This window comes from Leopardus geoffroyi, chromosome B3, assembly GCF_018350155.1.
Source record: "Leopardus geoffroyi isolate Oge1 chromosome B3, O.geoffroyi_Oge1_pat1.0, whole genome shotgun sequence".
In the NCBI taxonomy this organism is placed as follows: Eukaryota; Metazoa; Chordata; class Mammalia; order Carnivora; family Felidae; genus Leopardus; species Leopardus geoffroyi.
In genome coordinates, this window is record NC_059337.1 from 110,943,748 (window position 1) to 110,959,268 (window position 15,521).

At 36.9% G+C, this 15,521-nt stretch overlaps 1 protein-coding gene and 1 non-coding gene across 5 annotated transcripts in view; one reads left to right on the forward strand and one right to left on the reverse strand.

The window, feature by feature from the left end:
- Positions 1-14,289, forward strand: part of ZBTB1 (zinc finger and BTB domain containing 1) — a 29,088-nt gene extending 14,799 nt beyond the window's left edge. For 2 of the 4 annotated variants that reach the window (XM_045451211.1, XM_045451212.1), the window contains exon 2: positions 3,271-6,797. In XM_045451211.1, coding sequence (XP_045307167.1) covers positions 3,289-5,430 — 2,142 coding nt within the window. In that variant the 5' untranslated portion in view covers positions 3,271-3,288 and the 3' untranslated portion in view covers positions 5,431-6,797. Of the gene's footprint in view, positions 1-3,270; positions 6,798-10,652; positions 10,791-12,355 lie in introns of those variants that run through there. The other 2 variants (XR_006705091.1, XM_045451214.1) reach the window with 2 other exon arrangements.
- A 793-nt stretch (positions 14,290-15,082) lies between these two features.
- LOC123584735 lies at positions 15,083-15,151 on the reverse strand. Its single transcript, XR_006705680.1, has one exon. It is a non-coding gene; the product is annotated as a small nucleolar RNA SNORD2 (small nucleolar RNA).
- Between the last annotated feature and the right edge of the window lie 370 nt (positions 15,152-15,521).

Below are 15,521 nucleotides of genomic sequence, written 5' to 3' on the forward strand. Positions count from 1 at the left end.
ATTATATGATTTCATTCATATGTGGAATTTAAGAAACACAATAGATGAACATGGGGAACATGGGAAACACAGGGAAGCAAAAATAAGATAAATACATAGAGGGAGACAAGCCATAAAAGACCCTTAAATACACAGAACAAACTGAGGGTTGATGGGGGTGTGGAATATGGGTGATGGGCATTGAGGAGGGCACTTGTTGGGATGAGCGTTGGTGTTGTATGTAGGTGATGAATCACTAAATTCTCTTCCTGAAATCATTGTTACACTATATGTAACTAACTTGGATTTAAATAAAAAAATAGAGAACAAACTGAAGGTTAGTGGAGGCGTGGTGGGTAGGGGGATGGGCTAAATGGGCGATGAGCATTAAGGAGGGCACTTGTTGGGATGAGCACTGGGTGTTAAGTGTAAATAATGAATCACTAAATTCTACTCCTGAAACCAGTACTACGCTATATGTTAACTAGCTTGACTTTAAATTAAAAAATAAAAATAAATAAATAAGTCTAAGAAGCTGTGAGTTCAATAAAGTTAAAGCTTCTTTACAAAAAAAACTCATCCTACAAAAAATGGGCTTGGGATCAACGTGTGTGTGTGTGTGTGTGTGTGTGTGTGTGTGTGTGTTTCTCACCCTTTGAATAAGACATTGTTGTTTGGATTTGTTTTATATAATTGTTATTGTTACATAATTTCATATCCTTTGTTTATTTACTTGACTTTCCATCCTGGAAACTTACTCATTTTCTTCTGCAGTCTTCGTTCATTAATTTAATTTTTAAAGGCCACACGACAGTGAATTTTAATTTTAGATAGCAGATTTACCTGGGTTCACTTGCAACTCCCTTATTACCAGACATTTCAAATTATAAATAACATGTTGATGGATATCTTTGTGCATATATTCCTTTTTGTATTTAGGTACATACTAAGCATGCTTCCTCATTGGTTATAGATACCTGACTTATAGAAGGTTGAAATATTGTGCCTGTTGCCATGCTTGATTTGGCTTACAAAAAGGTACAATGGTTGCAATTTTAAGAAGGCGCTAGTCCTCATGATAAGCCACCGTCTTTTTACTAGACTCACTAGATGCATGTCCCTGACTAAGCAACTCTGTGTCATTAGGCAGGAAGAACAGGAAGAAGGAGGAGGGATGGGTCTTTAGGTAGTGGGGAAAAGGGGCATGTGATCCAGATATGATCTGTGAAGAACAGATAAAAAGCAAGTGGAAATAAACTGTAGATACCTCTTAATTACCATTGCAAGGATTGAAGGGTTTGGGGACTGGAGAGTGAACATTTAATGTCTCTGAACAGCTTGTTAAATGTTCTTTTTATGCTCGGGTTGTATAGAAACTTGTTTTTAAGTAGAAGATAGTGAAGTTTATGTATACAGATTAAAAATTGAGGCTATGGATTGAGCGTCCGACTCTTGATTTCGGCCCAGGTCATGATCTCACGGTCATGGGATTGAGCCCTCCTGTCAGGCTCTGCACTGAGCTTGGAGCCTTCTTAAGTTTCTCTTTCTCTCCCTCTGCCCCGCTCCCCTGCTTGTGTGCACTCTCCGCACCCCCCAACTCCCCACCCCCATTAAAAAAAAAAAATTGAGGCTAAAATTGGATCTTATTTTAGTTTTATAATATAATGGATAGGGCTTCTAGTGCTTTTAATGTTTTTGTCTCCTTTACCCAAGGTCAACTCACTACATTAATAATATTTATAGTGGGGGGCGCCTGGGTGGCTCAGTCAGTTGAGCATCCAACTTCGGCTCGGGTCATGACCTTGCTGTCCATGAGTTCAGGCCCCGCGTCAAGCTCTGTGCTGACAGCTCAGAGCCTGGAGCCTGCCTCAGATTCTGTGTCTCCTCTTCTCTCTGCCCCTCTCCCACTCATGCTCTGTCTCTCTCTGTCTCTCAATAATAGATAAATATTAAAAAAAAATTTTTTTTTTAACCTACAAAAATAAATGGCCAATAAATGGCCCATTTTGTATCACCTATAGCCCCCGCACCCACCTCACTGGATTTTTTTCAAGCCTACTTTAGGGTACATCATGTCATCTATAAATACGTTAGCGTGTTTATCTAAAAGATAGGGACTCTTGGGGCGCCTGGGTGGCGCAGTCGTTAAGCGTCCGACTTCAGCCAGGTCACGATCTCACGGTCCGTGAGTTCGAGCCCCGCGTCAGGCTCTGGGCTGATGGCTCAGAGCCTGGAGCCTGTTTCCGATTCTGTGTCTCCCTCTCTCTCTGCCCCTCCCCCGTTCATGCTCTGTCTCTCTCTGTCCCAAAAATAAATAAACGTTGAAAAAAAAAAAAAACACATGGGGGGGGCGCCTGGGTGGCTCAGAAGGTTAAGCGTCCAACTTCGGCTCAGGTCATGATCTCGCGGTCCGTGAGTTTGAGCCCTGCGTCGGGCTCTGTGCTGACGGCTCAGAGCCTGGAGCCTGTTTCAGATTCTGTGTCTCCCTCTCTCTGACCCTCCCCCATTCATGCTCCATCTCTCTCTGTCCCAAAAATAAATAAAGGTTGAAAAAAAATTTTTTTTTAAATAAATAAATAAATAAAAGATAGGGACTCTTTTAACCAAAATACATTCAACACACTTAAATATGAGCAGTGATTCCTTAATACCCGTTACCCAAGTTTTTAATACTCTGTAGTTTAGTTTATGAACTTTCAGTTTAAGTTGTTATTTTATTTACTTTCATTGTTTGTATCCGTCAGGTGCTTTTAAACTTTTTCCTTTCAAATCTAGTAAATGTTACTCCCAACATAGTTTGAGGAAACCAAAGTGATGGTTTTTGTTTTTGATACCTTAGCTTGGGTTTCCTTTTTTAACAAAATATTTATTTTGAGAGAGACAGAGCACGAGCATGTGAGTGGGGAAGGGCCAGAGAGAGAGAGAGAGAGAGAGAGAGAGAGAGAATCCCAAGCAGGCTCCGCGCTGAGGGCTTCGATCCCACGAACCATGAGATAATGACCCAAGCCAAAATCAAGAGTCAGATGCTCATCCGACTGAGCCACCCAGGTGCCCCCATTGTGCTTCTTAAAATCAAAGTGGGAAGCTTGAATAAATGGCTATCTTCATCTTCAAATTTAAAAAAGCATTCAGGTATATATTATTGAGTTTTACTACACTGGAATGGAAAACTATGTATACCTTTGTTATAATAGCGAAGTCACACAAGTCACAAAGTGTGATCAAAATTATTCTTCTTCAGGTGCTTTCTAAAGGTATCTCGTCTGATTTTACTATTTTTGTTTTACATAGGTCTCTAATTAATAGAAGATGGCAAAGCCCAGCCACAGCAGCTACGTCCTTCAGCAGCTAAACAACCAAAGGGAATGGGGTTTTCTCTGTGACTGTTGTATTGCGATCGATGACATTTACTTCCAAGCACACAAAGCAGTTCTGGCTGCCTGTAGCTCCTATTTTAGAATGTTTTTCATGAACCATCAGCACAGTACTGCGCAACTGAATCTCAGCAACATGAAAATTAGCGCCGAGTGTTTTGATCTCATTCTGCAGTTTATGTATTTAGGCAAAATCATGACTGCTCCCTCTAGTTTTGAGCAGTTTAAAGTGGCAATGAACTATCTACAGCTGTACAATGTTCCTGACTGCTTAGAAGACATACAGGATGCAGATTGTTCCAGTTCCAAGTGTTCATCTTCTGCTTCTAGCAAACAGAACAGCAAAATGATCTTTGGGGTAAGAATGTATGAAGACACAGTGGCTAGAAATGGCAGTGAGGCCAATAGGTGGTGTGCAGAACCCAGTTCAACCGTAAATACACCACATAACAGAGAGCCCGATGAAGAGTCTTTACAATTGGGTAATTTTCCGGAACCACTGTTTGATGTCTGTAAAAAAAGTTCGGTGTCCAAATTATCTACTCCAAAAGAACGCGTGTCACGACGCTTTGGACGGAGTTTTACCTGTGACAGCTGTGGATTTGGCTTTAGCTGTGAAAAGTTATTAGATGAGCATGTGCTAACCTGTACTAACAGACATTCGTACCAAAACACAAGATCCTACCACAGAATAGTGGATCTTAGAGATGGAAAAGACAGTAATATCAAAGCTGAGTTTGGTGAAAAGGATTCTTCTAAAACATTTTCTACGCAGACGGACAAATACCGAGGAGACCCGAGCCAGGCGGCCGAGGATTCGACTTCAACCCCTGGAAGCAGAAAAAGTAGCACCGTGGAGTCTGAGCTAGCCGGCGAAGAAAAAAGCAGAGCTGCTGAAAGGAAAAGAATCATTATCAAGATGGAGCCAGAAGATATTCCTACAGACGAACTGAAAGACTTTAACATCATTAAAGTTACTGATAAAGACTGTAACGAATCCACGGACAACGACGAATTAGAAGATGAACCTGAAGAGCCATTTTATAGATACTATGTTGAAGAAGAGATCGGTATTAAAAAAAGTGGTAGGAAAACTCTAAAACCTCGGATGTCAATAAGTGCTGAAGAAAGAGGAGGTTTAGAAAGTATGAGGCCCCCTAACAACAGCAGTCCGGTACAAGAGGATACTGAAAATGCGTCTTGTGAGCTGTGCGGACTCACAATCACCGAGGAGGACCTGTCATCCCATTACTTAGCCAAACACATTGAAAATATCTGTGCGTGTGGCAAATGCGGACAGATCCTTGTTAAGGGCAGACAGCTTCAGGAACATGCGCAGAGATGTGGAGAACCCCAAGATCTGACCATGAATGGCTTAGGAAATGCCGAGGAGAAAATGGACATGGAAGAGAACCCTGATGAGCAGTCAGAAATAAGAGATATGTTTGTTGAAATGTTGGATGATTTCAGGGACAATCATTTCCAGATAAACAGTATCCAAAAAAAGCAGTTATTTAAACATTCTGCCTGTCCTTTCCGATGTCCGAATTGTGGCCAGCGTTTTGAAACTGAGAACCTGGTGGTTGAACATATGTCTAGCTGCCTAGACCAAGATGTGTTTAAGAGTGCCATCATGGAAGAAAACGAGAGAGATCACAGACGAAAGCATTTTTGTAATCTGTGTGGAAAAGGATTTTATCAGCGGTGCCACTTAAGAGAACACTACACTGTTCACACCAAGGAGAAACAGTTTGTCTGTCAGACATGTGGAAAGCAGTTTTTAAGAGAGCGTCAGTTGCGACTGCACAATGATATGCACAAAGGCATGGCCAGGTATGTCTGTTCCATTTGTGATCAAGGAAACTTCAGAAAACATGACCATGTACGGCATATGATTTCTCATTTATCTGCTGGTGAGACTATATGCCAGGTCTGCTTTCAGATTTTCCCAAATAATGAACAGTTGGAACAGCACATGGATGTTCATCTGTATACATGTGGAATATGTGGAGCCAAATTTAATTTGAGGAAAGATATGAGATCACATTATAATGCCAAGCATTTGAAAAGAACATAAGTGATTTTCTACTGTACTCACGTTTAGTTGATAGCAGACAAAACACCAAAGCAAAGGATATGAGCTATTTAGAAATTGATTTTATAAGATGAATTGTTGGAGAAAGATCTCAAGGCCCTTTTACCTTTAATATTTTTGTTTAGGATCTTAAGTATCTACATTTTAGATGTTATTAAATGTTTATCATTTTTGTTATTTCTTCATAGAATTCTTTGATTTTAGTTTGTTTTAGCTATGATTAAAATTACTTTTCAATGTAGACTACAAGTGGTTGTTACCCCTTCAATGACTATTAAACTTTAGTTTTTTTATCATAAGGTGATGACTTTACTATTTCTATGTGGGTTTTTTTTTTTGTAAGGTTATCCTGTGAAATTTTAAATCCAACATCATTGGCCATTTGTGTTTATTTAAAAAAACTTTTTAAAGTAATTCTTGGAAACTATCTCATTTGCTATTAGCTTTTTTTTTTTTTTTTTTTTTTTGGTAAGTTGAACAGTGATTTAGCTACTGTTTATTCCCCCCCCCCCTTTTTTTTTTATCAATGAAATCCATATTCTTTAATTGACATGCTTGTTAGGCAGGCTAGGTGCATTGACTCTAAACTTGAAGGTTGACATGGGCTCAAACTTGGCCTAAAAAGATTGATGGACCTAAGGAAATTCCTATAAATGAATATTTCCTATAATTGATAAAATATTATCATTTAATAATCACATTTAAAACTTATATTAAGTGTAAAATCCAATGACTTTACCCCACTGGAGAAATTAGTGGGGATATGTCATTTTGTTTTGTGATATTAAATTTAACTATGATAGTTAATTAAAAAGACATATCTTGTATTCATTTAAAATAATTTAAAATATTCTGATTTCTAAAGTGTATTAGTTTATCAATTATTTTTGTTTATAAATAGACTTTAATAGCTCTCTAGGAATATGACATCTAAAGGAAAATGATTTTTCATCTTTAAAATTACATACTTTTGGAACTTAACTTTGAGATTTGAGAAAGCTGCCATGTATATTGATAAATCAAATAAAATAAAGAAATCAATTACAAACCTGGTTGTTCTATAAAAGTAGAGTGTGCAAAAAAATGTCTTGTGTTTTATACTAAGATTTGGAGGAAACGTGTTGTGGCAAATTGCAGTTTATCGCCATGCTTTATTACTATTTTTTTCTGTAAAGGACTACAAAATTTGAGGACTATAAAATAATCACAGAGCATATAAGTAGAAATAGCTTATCATTTTTAGTTAAAGGAGTATCATTGTTAGTTGTTGCTGACACAGGGTCTACCTTGAATTACATGTGAATTAAAACACTGGCACAGCCGACACACCAATAAACACATCTACCGAATAGAATGCCTTTTAATGTGAATTACTTGCATTGTCATACCCTTCTCATAACGCAAGGGATTTTAAGTGACGTCTGTATTTAAACATATAATTCTGTAATTATGCACAGTAACTTAACAGCATTGCTCTTTTTGCTTACGTCAGATTTTTAAGCTATGCAAGTCCTATTTTCCTATACAATTTGCATACAAGGAAAAATTGCCAAGAGAATTGAAACACTGACGAACACAGATCTAGCTGAAAGAGAAGGAAGTACTGGAGCACAGTGTGAACTCGGAGATTTGTGGGGATACAAGTAAGAATAGGATAAGTAAGAAGAGGGACAGTGCAGGTGGCATGTGGTATTAAAATAATGGGAAATAGAGACGGGGGAAATACACTAATGGATAAACAAGAAGTTAGGAATTTTTTTTTTTTTTTTTAAGCCACCTAGCAGAAAAAGCAGGAAAAGTGATTCAGCTAAGTCTTGGACACAGTAGTTTATCAAGGAATTAAATCTGGAGTGCCACTTGAAATATGGTGTATATATTACTGATAAGAACCTGATAAAAGCTCTGTAACAAACCCAGAGACCGTCAGAGGGTTGCGTAACGAGATAAGATAATCTCAACAAATTTCCAGACTATTGATAGAGTATCTCAGTGAACATAATTTTTAGGGGGAATCACTTTTTTCCATGATCTCCACCAAAATCGATTGCAGTGGCTTCCCACCATTAAAGAATAGGGTGGTTTCTAAATACTCCCGTGCTGTAAAAAAGGATTGTCTATTCCATTAGGAAAAGGGAGGGTTAATTTAATGTTTTGACATGGACCGACAGCCAACAATTAGCAAGCAAATATATAAACATTGAACATAATGTCTAACTTTACATAACTGAGAAGTTTATGGTTTCGCGAAGCCCCACCTCACCATGTGTCCTTCCAGTTCCATATTACTCAGAACAACTTTTGTTTTGTTTTGGAACCAGCTATAGGGCAGCACAGGCTCCTGTGGGTATAGTGTACAAATTTCCCTCATTAAGGCAGAGAGTACATTTAAAAGCTACTTGCCTCTTACAGTTAAGGGGAATGAAAAATGTCTGACACCTCTCTCCAACCCAGTTTCCTCTGACTTCCTTTCCTGGGGTTACAGAGCTGTAACTCCTTGCTATTGCTTCTTGCCCTCCGTGCTGTGAAGGCAATGAATCGAGGTTGTGGAAGCTACCTTCTCCTCCTGCCTTTTACAACTTATGTAATTAGGCTCCGAATCCAAAAACGAAGGCAAAATCTAGACAGGTATCTGTGGAATCTCGTGTCTCACAAACAGAGTCTTGCTTAAAGGGCCTTTGTTCTTCAGCGAGACATCTTAGAGAAATGGAGTCCGTGCCTATCAAAGCTTGTCACCGGTTACGGTGCAACTTGGATGTTTATAATTCTGTAATAAGCACCACTAAGAATCTCAGATTAACGAAGCACAACAGGGTGGCAGTGCAGTAGGACTCAGAAATCTGTCTTAATCTCACCCATATTTTTAAAGTAAAACTATTGAGGCAAATGACTCTCATGCGTAAAATGGTACAAGGCTAGTTTAATGTATGAAGTTCGAATATGGACAAAACTTAGAAGAAAGAACAGGGGTTCTAGGGGCTATAGAACTAAAAGAATTAAAATAAGGACAAACTTTGCTAGGGCAGTCAGAGCACCAATCAAAAGGAAAAATAATAGACTGACGTGAAAAATCGTATTTAAGTGCTGTAGTTGAAAATAAAACCACGAACGAGATGTAGGAGTTGAATAAAATATAAACATTTGGGATTGTCTTAGGTGAGAGTAGAGATTGAAGTACTTTGGTGGGTTAAAATAATACTGATACATTAAAATAATTACAGCGATAAAATGCCTAGTGAAACAATTGCTGTGAACATGCCAAGGATATGCCTAAATGCTTGAGATAATATACTAACTTTTCTATTCTAAAAAAGTAGGAAGAGAGGCTAGTGATGGTTGGCAACTTTCTCCCTGGTTAAACAATACTCGTTCCTCTATACCACAAGTTAAGGAACTTCCATATATAATAGATCTCTGGAAAAATCCCCCCTCATAATCAGTTTAACAAAGTAAACATAAAACTTGTCGTTGTTAACAAAAAGGTGAATTAGTACCAACCAAAAGAAAACCCAAATGTGTATCAGTACACGTTGTTGGGAGTAAAGAAGTGTGGCGTGTTTCTTGATTTTTAATGGGTTTTGTGAGTTAAAATTAATTTGTTTTCCATGAATCTACTTGATCAGTTCCTCATCTTTCCTCACTGGGCCCCACCTCCTTTGTAACAAATGTTTGTCTGTGATAAATGCCAGCGTTCCTCAGGCAGCGTAGCAGTACAATGCCTAGGCCACCAGGGTGCCAAAAAGCTGTGTGGGGACGTATCCTTGGGGAATGCCCCCCATCTCCTTGATTCTTGAGGTGTAGGGAACAGGATGACAGGATGCATGCCAGCAAAGTGAAGCAAGTAGGGTGCTGTTGGGTGTTCAAGAGCATGAAGGTGCCGCCCAGATTAGGAAGCCCTTGATCCATCCATCCTAGAGGTCTCCCTTAGTAATCCTGGCGTCCATTTACTTAGCGCTCTTTATGCTCCGCCAAGTGCTTTACAGGCACAATTTTAATTAAGCCTCACAGCCTTATGAGGTAAGTATTCTTTCGATTTTCCAGATGGGGCACTGAGGTTCACAGAGACTTGAGTATTTTTCCTAAGATCACACAGAAATTAACCACAAGAGCTAGAATTGAGCCTAGACCTATTTGATTTCTCCATGCGTGTACTTAACCACTCAGCCACATACCTCACCTACCAAGAAGTATGAAAGAGGCCCTTTTCAGCCTAGGAACACGTGTGATAAAGCTCCTATGAAACTCTGTGCTCCATGTTGCACCTGTGATCTGCTGTGCCTGGTAAGGTACTTAATGAATGCATTGAATAATGTGGAAACATATCAGTTGGACACAAAACTTTTTATTTGAATGGGTCACATTCAGAGTGATGTTTTAGAAATAAATCCTGACTATTGACATGTTTTAATTTTCCTTTATTTAAACTTAAACCTTTAGTGGTATAATCAGCCATTTGGGAAGACCCATTGTAAGTGCCCAATTAAAATTTAATTTGAATTCCACTTCTGTACTTCTACTGTAACTTTTTCCCCTTCTATTTTCCCTATTCCTGGCCTTTATGTTTTCATCTCCAAGCAATCACCATTTTATTGGTTATGAGACTGATGAGTTGAATAATTCCAGCCATTTGAAAGTATTCCCAAGAAAAGCCAGGACCCCAGAATAACTAGTTTCCTCTTTTTGCCTTAACAGATGATGTGGATAAGAAAATTTTCATGTCTTTGGCTAAAAAACAAAAAATTCTTAATTGGCATAGTGTGATTGGTTTGATTATAGAGTAATGTAAGTTGGTCTAAAATCAAAAGTTGCTTATTCTCTTTATAGTTCAACTTACCAAAAATATTAGTGTAAACTTATAAACACAGTCTTACTCATAAAAGAAATGAAAGACAGTTTCAGGAAACGACAGCTGTTTATGCACGCTAACCTAGCGGCAAACTTAAAAAAAAAAAAAAAGAACAGTTAATGGTTTAAGTGAAACAATCCCCCTCCCAATCTAATCTGATTTTAACTTGATACGTCTGTTGCCTGATTTCTAAAAGCTATATACAATAGGTTTTACTACTACTGTATTAAACCTACTACTTTAATGGTCTTTCTACCATCTGCCAAATGTTATTTTTTGAGTGAAAAGAGAATAAGATGGTGAAGACTCATGGATGATGCCTTTATAATTACTCAGGTGGCCCACTTTCATTGCCTTCTAGCAAACTCAAGGACATACTACTTGGTAACATATCAGAAGAGTCTTATACTAAAACCAGATGAAATTTAGCTACTTATAAATTTATATGCTGGCAAGAAGCAAAGATGCAAGGATTTAAAATGCAAGGACTTTTATGTCTGTGAGTATTGGTAAATACAAACTAAATGATAATAGCTTGTAAACATGCTAATTTTGAACCCGTTCATTACCACTTACATATTTATATTCAGGTGCTTAGTTGACTTTATCATTAAGAAGCTTAAATCGTTTCCTTATATCCAGGAGAACCAAATCACTGAGGTCCATTGGTAGTGACAGAATTGTTCATCCTTTCTATCAAAATCTACCATAGATCACTAGGGGGCAGGAAGCCATTAGAATTTCTCATTATCTTACTCATTTGTTGACAAAAAAGATGGTGTAAACATTGTAGTGCAGTACTTGGCTCTGAATCGAATGTATCAATACACTCATCATCATTGTGACCAAGTAAGATGTCACAGGAAACTCTCAGGCCGGGGGATGACAAATATGTAAAAGACATTTCATTACGTCACAGGAAACTCTCAGGCCGGGGGATGACAAATATGTAAAAGACATTTCATTTCAGAATCAGGAATATTAACAATTTTATGTGAGAAAAGTTGCATGACTCTCTGTACTTACCTATGTGAGAAAGGAATAGTTTAAAGAGGACAGCCTAGGAAGCCCCCACTTAAGCTTTATTTCAAAAGTTACTATGTTGTTTTTATTGTACTTAATACCAGTCAGAATCAGCAAAGCTCATTTTTGGATGACAGAAATAGAATTCCATCCAGATTATGAAGGCCATCTTTTCTTTCAAATGCTTATGCATTCCCTGATGTGGGAGGAAATATTTTAAGAGACAATCTCTTTTTAAAAAAAACATAGGGTAAAGCATTGTTGCAAAAAATACAATTCTACCCAGAATCACTGAGGCAGTTTAGGAGAGTTGTGAACTGAGGAATTTGAAGGAAAGCTCCTTCTCAGCGTTCATGTGTGTACTTTATTTTTGTTTGCAGAGTGTGCAACATTTAATATTTGAAGAAAACAATGTTAGTGTGATGGCTGAAGGCACTCAGTAAAGAGAACATGAACTTTTAAATTTGTTAGATAGATCTTCCAATCAGAGATTTGCTATTAACAAGCTAAAATGCATCGTGTGGCACCTGGCTGGCTCAGTCAGTACAGCATGTGGTGCTTGATGTCGGAGTCGTGAGTTCGAATCCCACCTTGGGTGTAGAGATTACTTACATAAATAAACTTTTAAAAAAAGGTTAAAGCACATTGTAAAATTATTTGATTTGAATGAAGAAAGACCTCTTAACTGCTTCCTTTCTCCCTACTTTCCTCTACCTGGCTGACCTCTTACTCTTCATGCTGTGTGTGTCCTACCCATTCTAGCTTAAATCACAAGAAAAAAGGTGCCCCTAAAGCTGAAGAATTGTATTAGTAGTAAGAACACCTTGTATTTGAAGGGTTCAATGAGTTACATTAAGGAAGAAATTAAATAAATTTAAGTCCCAGGAACTATGCTTTTGCTTCCATCCCTTGTTCTAGTAATATTATGCTGGCCTAGTACCCCAAGCCATGAAATTCTGACCTAAGAATTATGTTGTATCTTGTAGAGCAGTCAACTTGTAATATTATTTTTCTTGAGTTTTGTCTTTTTCTGTGTGGCAGTGGTGAAATAGGGCCTTCTAAACCTCTGGAGAAGTGAGATCTGAATTTGGAGAGGACATGGGGAAGAATCAATCTTCAACAGATAATCTTTAAGTCCAGACCCAGGAATATCAGATCTGAAGTGACACCATCTTTTCTGTCTTCCTGACAAACCTCATCAATCCCAAAGGTTCCAGTTTCAAGGATCCAAGAAAACTCAGTAAAGATCACTTTGGAATCACTTTGCTGTGACAAAATTGATTCACGGTGACTCTCCTAGTATTTGTGGAAAATCTGCTAAAGAAAAGTAACAGAATATTCATATGGCATCAGTGGTTAAAGCTACACTAAAATGAGACTTTATATGCTAATTATCTTCCATGGTCCCTTCTAAAATAAAAGGGGTTGCTAGGCTACCATAAATATATTATAAAGAGATAATAACGTATCTGTGTAAACACATATAATCCTAAAATTAAAATAATCTCAATCACAGTTTACATATTATGAAATGTAGTTAGACAATTAAAAAAATTACACTCCAAAATCTACAGTTTAGAGTATAAATAAAGAGATGTGGGTACAGAGAAAAAAACAATGAGACCAATTTTTTAACAAGAAACGATAATCTACTTATTACTTGTTGTAATGTAACATTTGCCCTTCCTCCTTTTTCACTGTATATACTCGTCACAAACTTGATTATTAATATTAATGAAGCTCCCTTTAAGCCTGTTAACTCAAAGGAAAACCAGAAGTGGTTATTTCTTCAATAGTAGATTTTCATAAATCACAGACAACAAAAAGAATGTTATCTTAAGACACATTATTTTCTTCTGAATTTAGCAATATAACCTAATAAGGTAGAATGAGTTTCTGTTAAATATTTATTCTCAGTATTAACATATAATACCATATTTCTCAGCTTTCAAATTTCAAGATAAAATTTAACTAAGTATTGAGTGAAACCATGATTGATGTGTTAAAGAAAAAAACAAAACAAAACACCTTTCACCGGGAAATGAAATGTTTGAGGAGATTTTAACCTGGCTTCAAATACTTTGTGTTATATATATATATATATATATATATATATATATATGCTCATACACACGTTTCTTAACCATATGAATCTTACAGCCATGCTATTTCCTTATTGTGAGATACTCATAGCTTTACTTTTGTTTAACTGTCTATCCAATTCATTATTTATTATTATTGTCTCTTATGCAATATCCTGATGTTATATATTTCCAGAAATGCTTATTTTGTTTTTATGCCTATTGCTTCAAATGTTTTAGTAAAGAATTACACAAAGAAATCTAACTTAGAGTATATATAATAGTATGTGCAAAAGTTAAGTCATTTAAAATCTCTAGCTATAAAGTGGGATGATAACTTGAATATTCCTTCTAATAATTAGACTAACAAAAACTTAGATAAAGTTAATTAGAATGAAAGTTAATTAGAATGTGGTAGTGGGTATAGGGGCCTGAAGGGATAGGAGAAGTAAAGACTTTGAGTTCATACGAATTCAACTGCTTTAAGAGAAGTTAAGTTTAGAAAAGTGTTAGATTCTAAAAAACAAAAAATAAAAAACTATAGCTAATCTCTTGGGAAGCATATGAACCTGCAGACTTATAACAAGCAGGAAACAGACAAGATAAAAGATTACCTGTAATTAAAGGTGCCAGATCGACACAGTAGAGACTCAACAAATAATGACTGTAGAAGTAGATTTAGAAAAGAAATATGGCTTAAATTTTGACTGTACCAAACTATAACTGTAATGAATTACAATAATTATAAGTGATATAAATGCATTCTATAATGTGATTATTTTCTGTATGTTAGTATGAAATGGAGTTACTGAGTTACATGGAAAATTTTTGTTACATATTTTAATCCGTTGCTTTGACCTAATAAAATTTCCTCCTCTATGTTCAGAAGTTAAACTGTCTGTATATTACTTTTATTTATACAGTATTTCTTCAGCCTGGCTCTTTTACAGAATTACTTGTCTGAAAAATTATTATCAACCCCATCCATTCCCTAATACAAAAATAATAAAATATCGGAGACAGCTAATTATTGTGTTCCTGAGCAGCTTAAGAAGTGCACAAAGCAGGGACACCGGGCTGGCTCAGTCTGTAGAGCATGCGACTCTCGAGCTCAAGGTTGTGAGTTAGAGCCCCAGGTTGCAGGTAGAGATTACTTAAAATCTTAAAAAAAAAAAAAAAAAAAAAAAAAAGCATGCAAAGCAAAACTACAAAAAGTTCTTATTGCCAAATCCTGGATTATTTTATATAGAATGATTAGAAAAGTACTATCTTATGGCAAACACAGATGGCAAAAAATCAATTAGGTTTCCTCATAATATAAAAAGGAATAATAGGGGCGCCAGAGTGGCTTGGTCGGTTGAGCGTCCAACTCTTGATTTCGGCCCAGGTCATGATCCCACAGTCATGGGATGGAGCTCCATAATATTGGGCTCCTCACTGAGCATGGAGCCTGCTTAAAATTCTCTCTTTCTCCCTCTGCCCTTCTCCCCGCTCGTGCTCTCTCTCTCTCTAAAATAAAATAAAAAAAGAAATAATCATTTATAAAAAAATGCACTGACATAGTATTTAGTTCCTTCAGAGGGTTAATTTTCAAAATGACAATGTATTCAGAGAAATAACTTCCTTACCAATATAATTCATTTTGTCTATGTTCAGCTTAAGAGATGAAAGTTGCACCCATCCCCCAAAGTGATCAGCAAAGTGTATTTTCTTCATTGCAGTCCAGTTCCCAAAGATGATTGCCATAATTGCACAGAATCTAGTTAAGTATTAACAATTACGACAATATTGGGTCAGTCAGACTATTCCACAAGATTCTATCCTCGAAGCTAGCACTGTACAGAACTGAAGTAAGGCCCAGTTAGTGTTATTGTCACAGATTCACTTCTTTTCTGGAAAAGACTCTCTTCCAGGTGCAGGTCTTAGCTTTCCATACCAGGAAGTGTCCTCCTCCAGACCACAGTGTATCTGCAGTTTAATTGTAACTTTTAAAGACTCAGGTTTTTAAGACTAAAAGAGCAAATGGTGAAATTTTTCCTACAGTGACAGGTGATTGGATAAAAATTTGGGGACAGGGTACTTCCGATGAACTATAAAATGGAAGTATTTATAGAGATTTTGTTTTG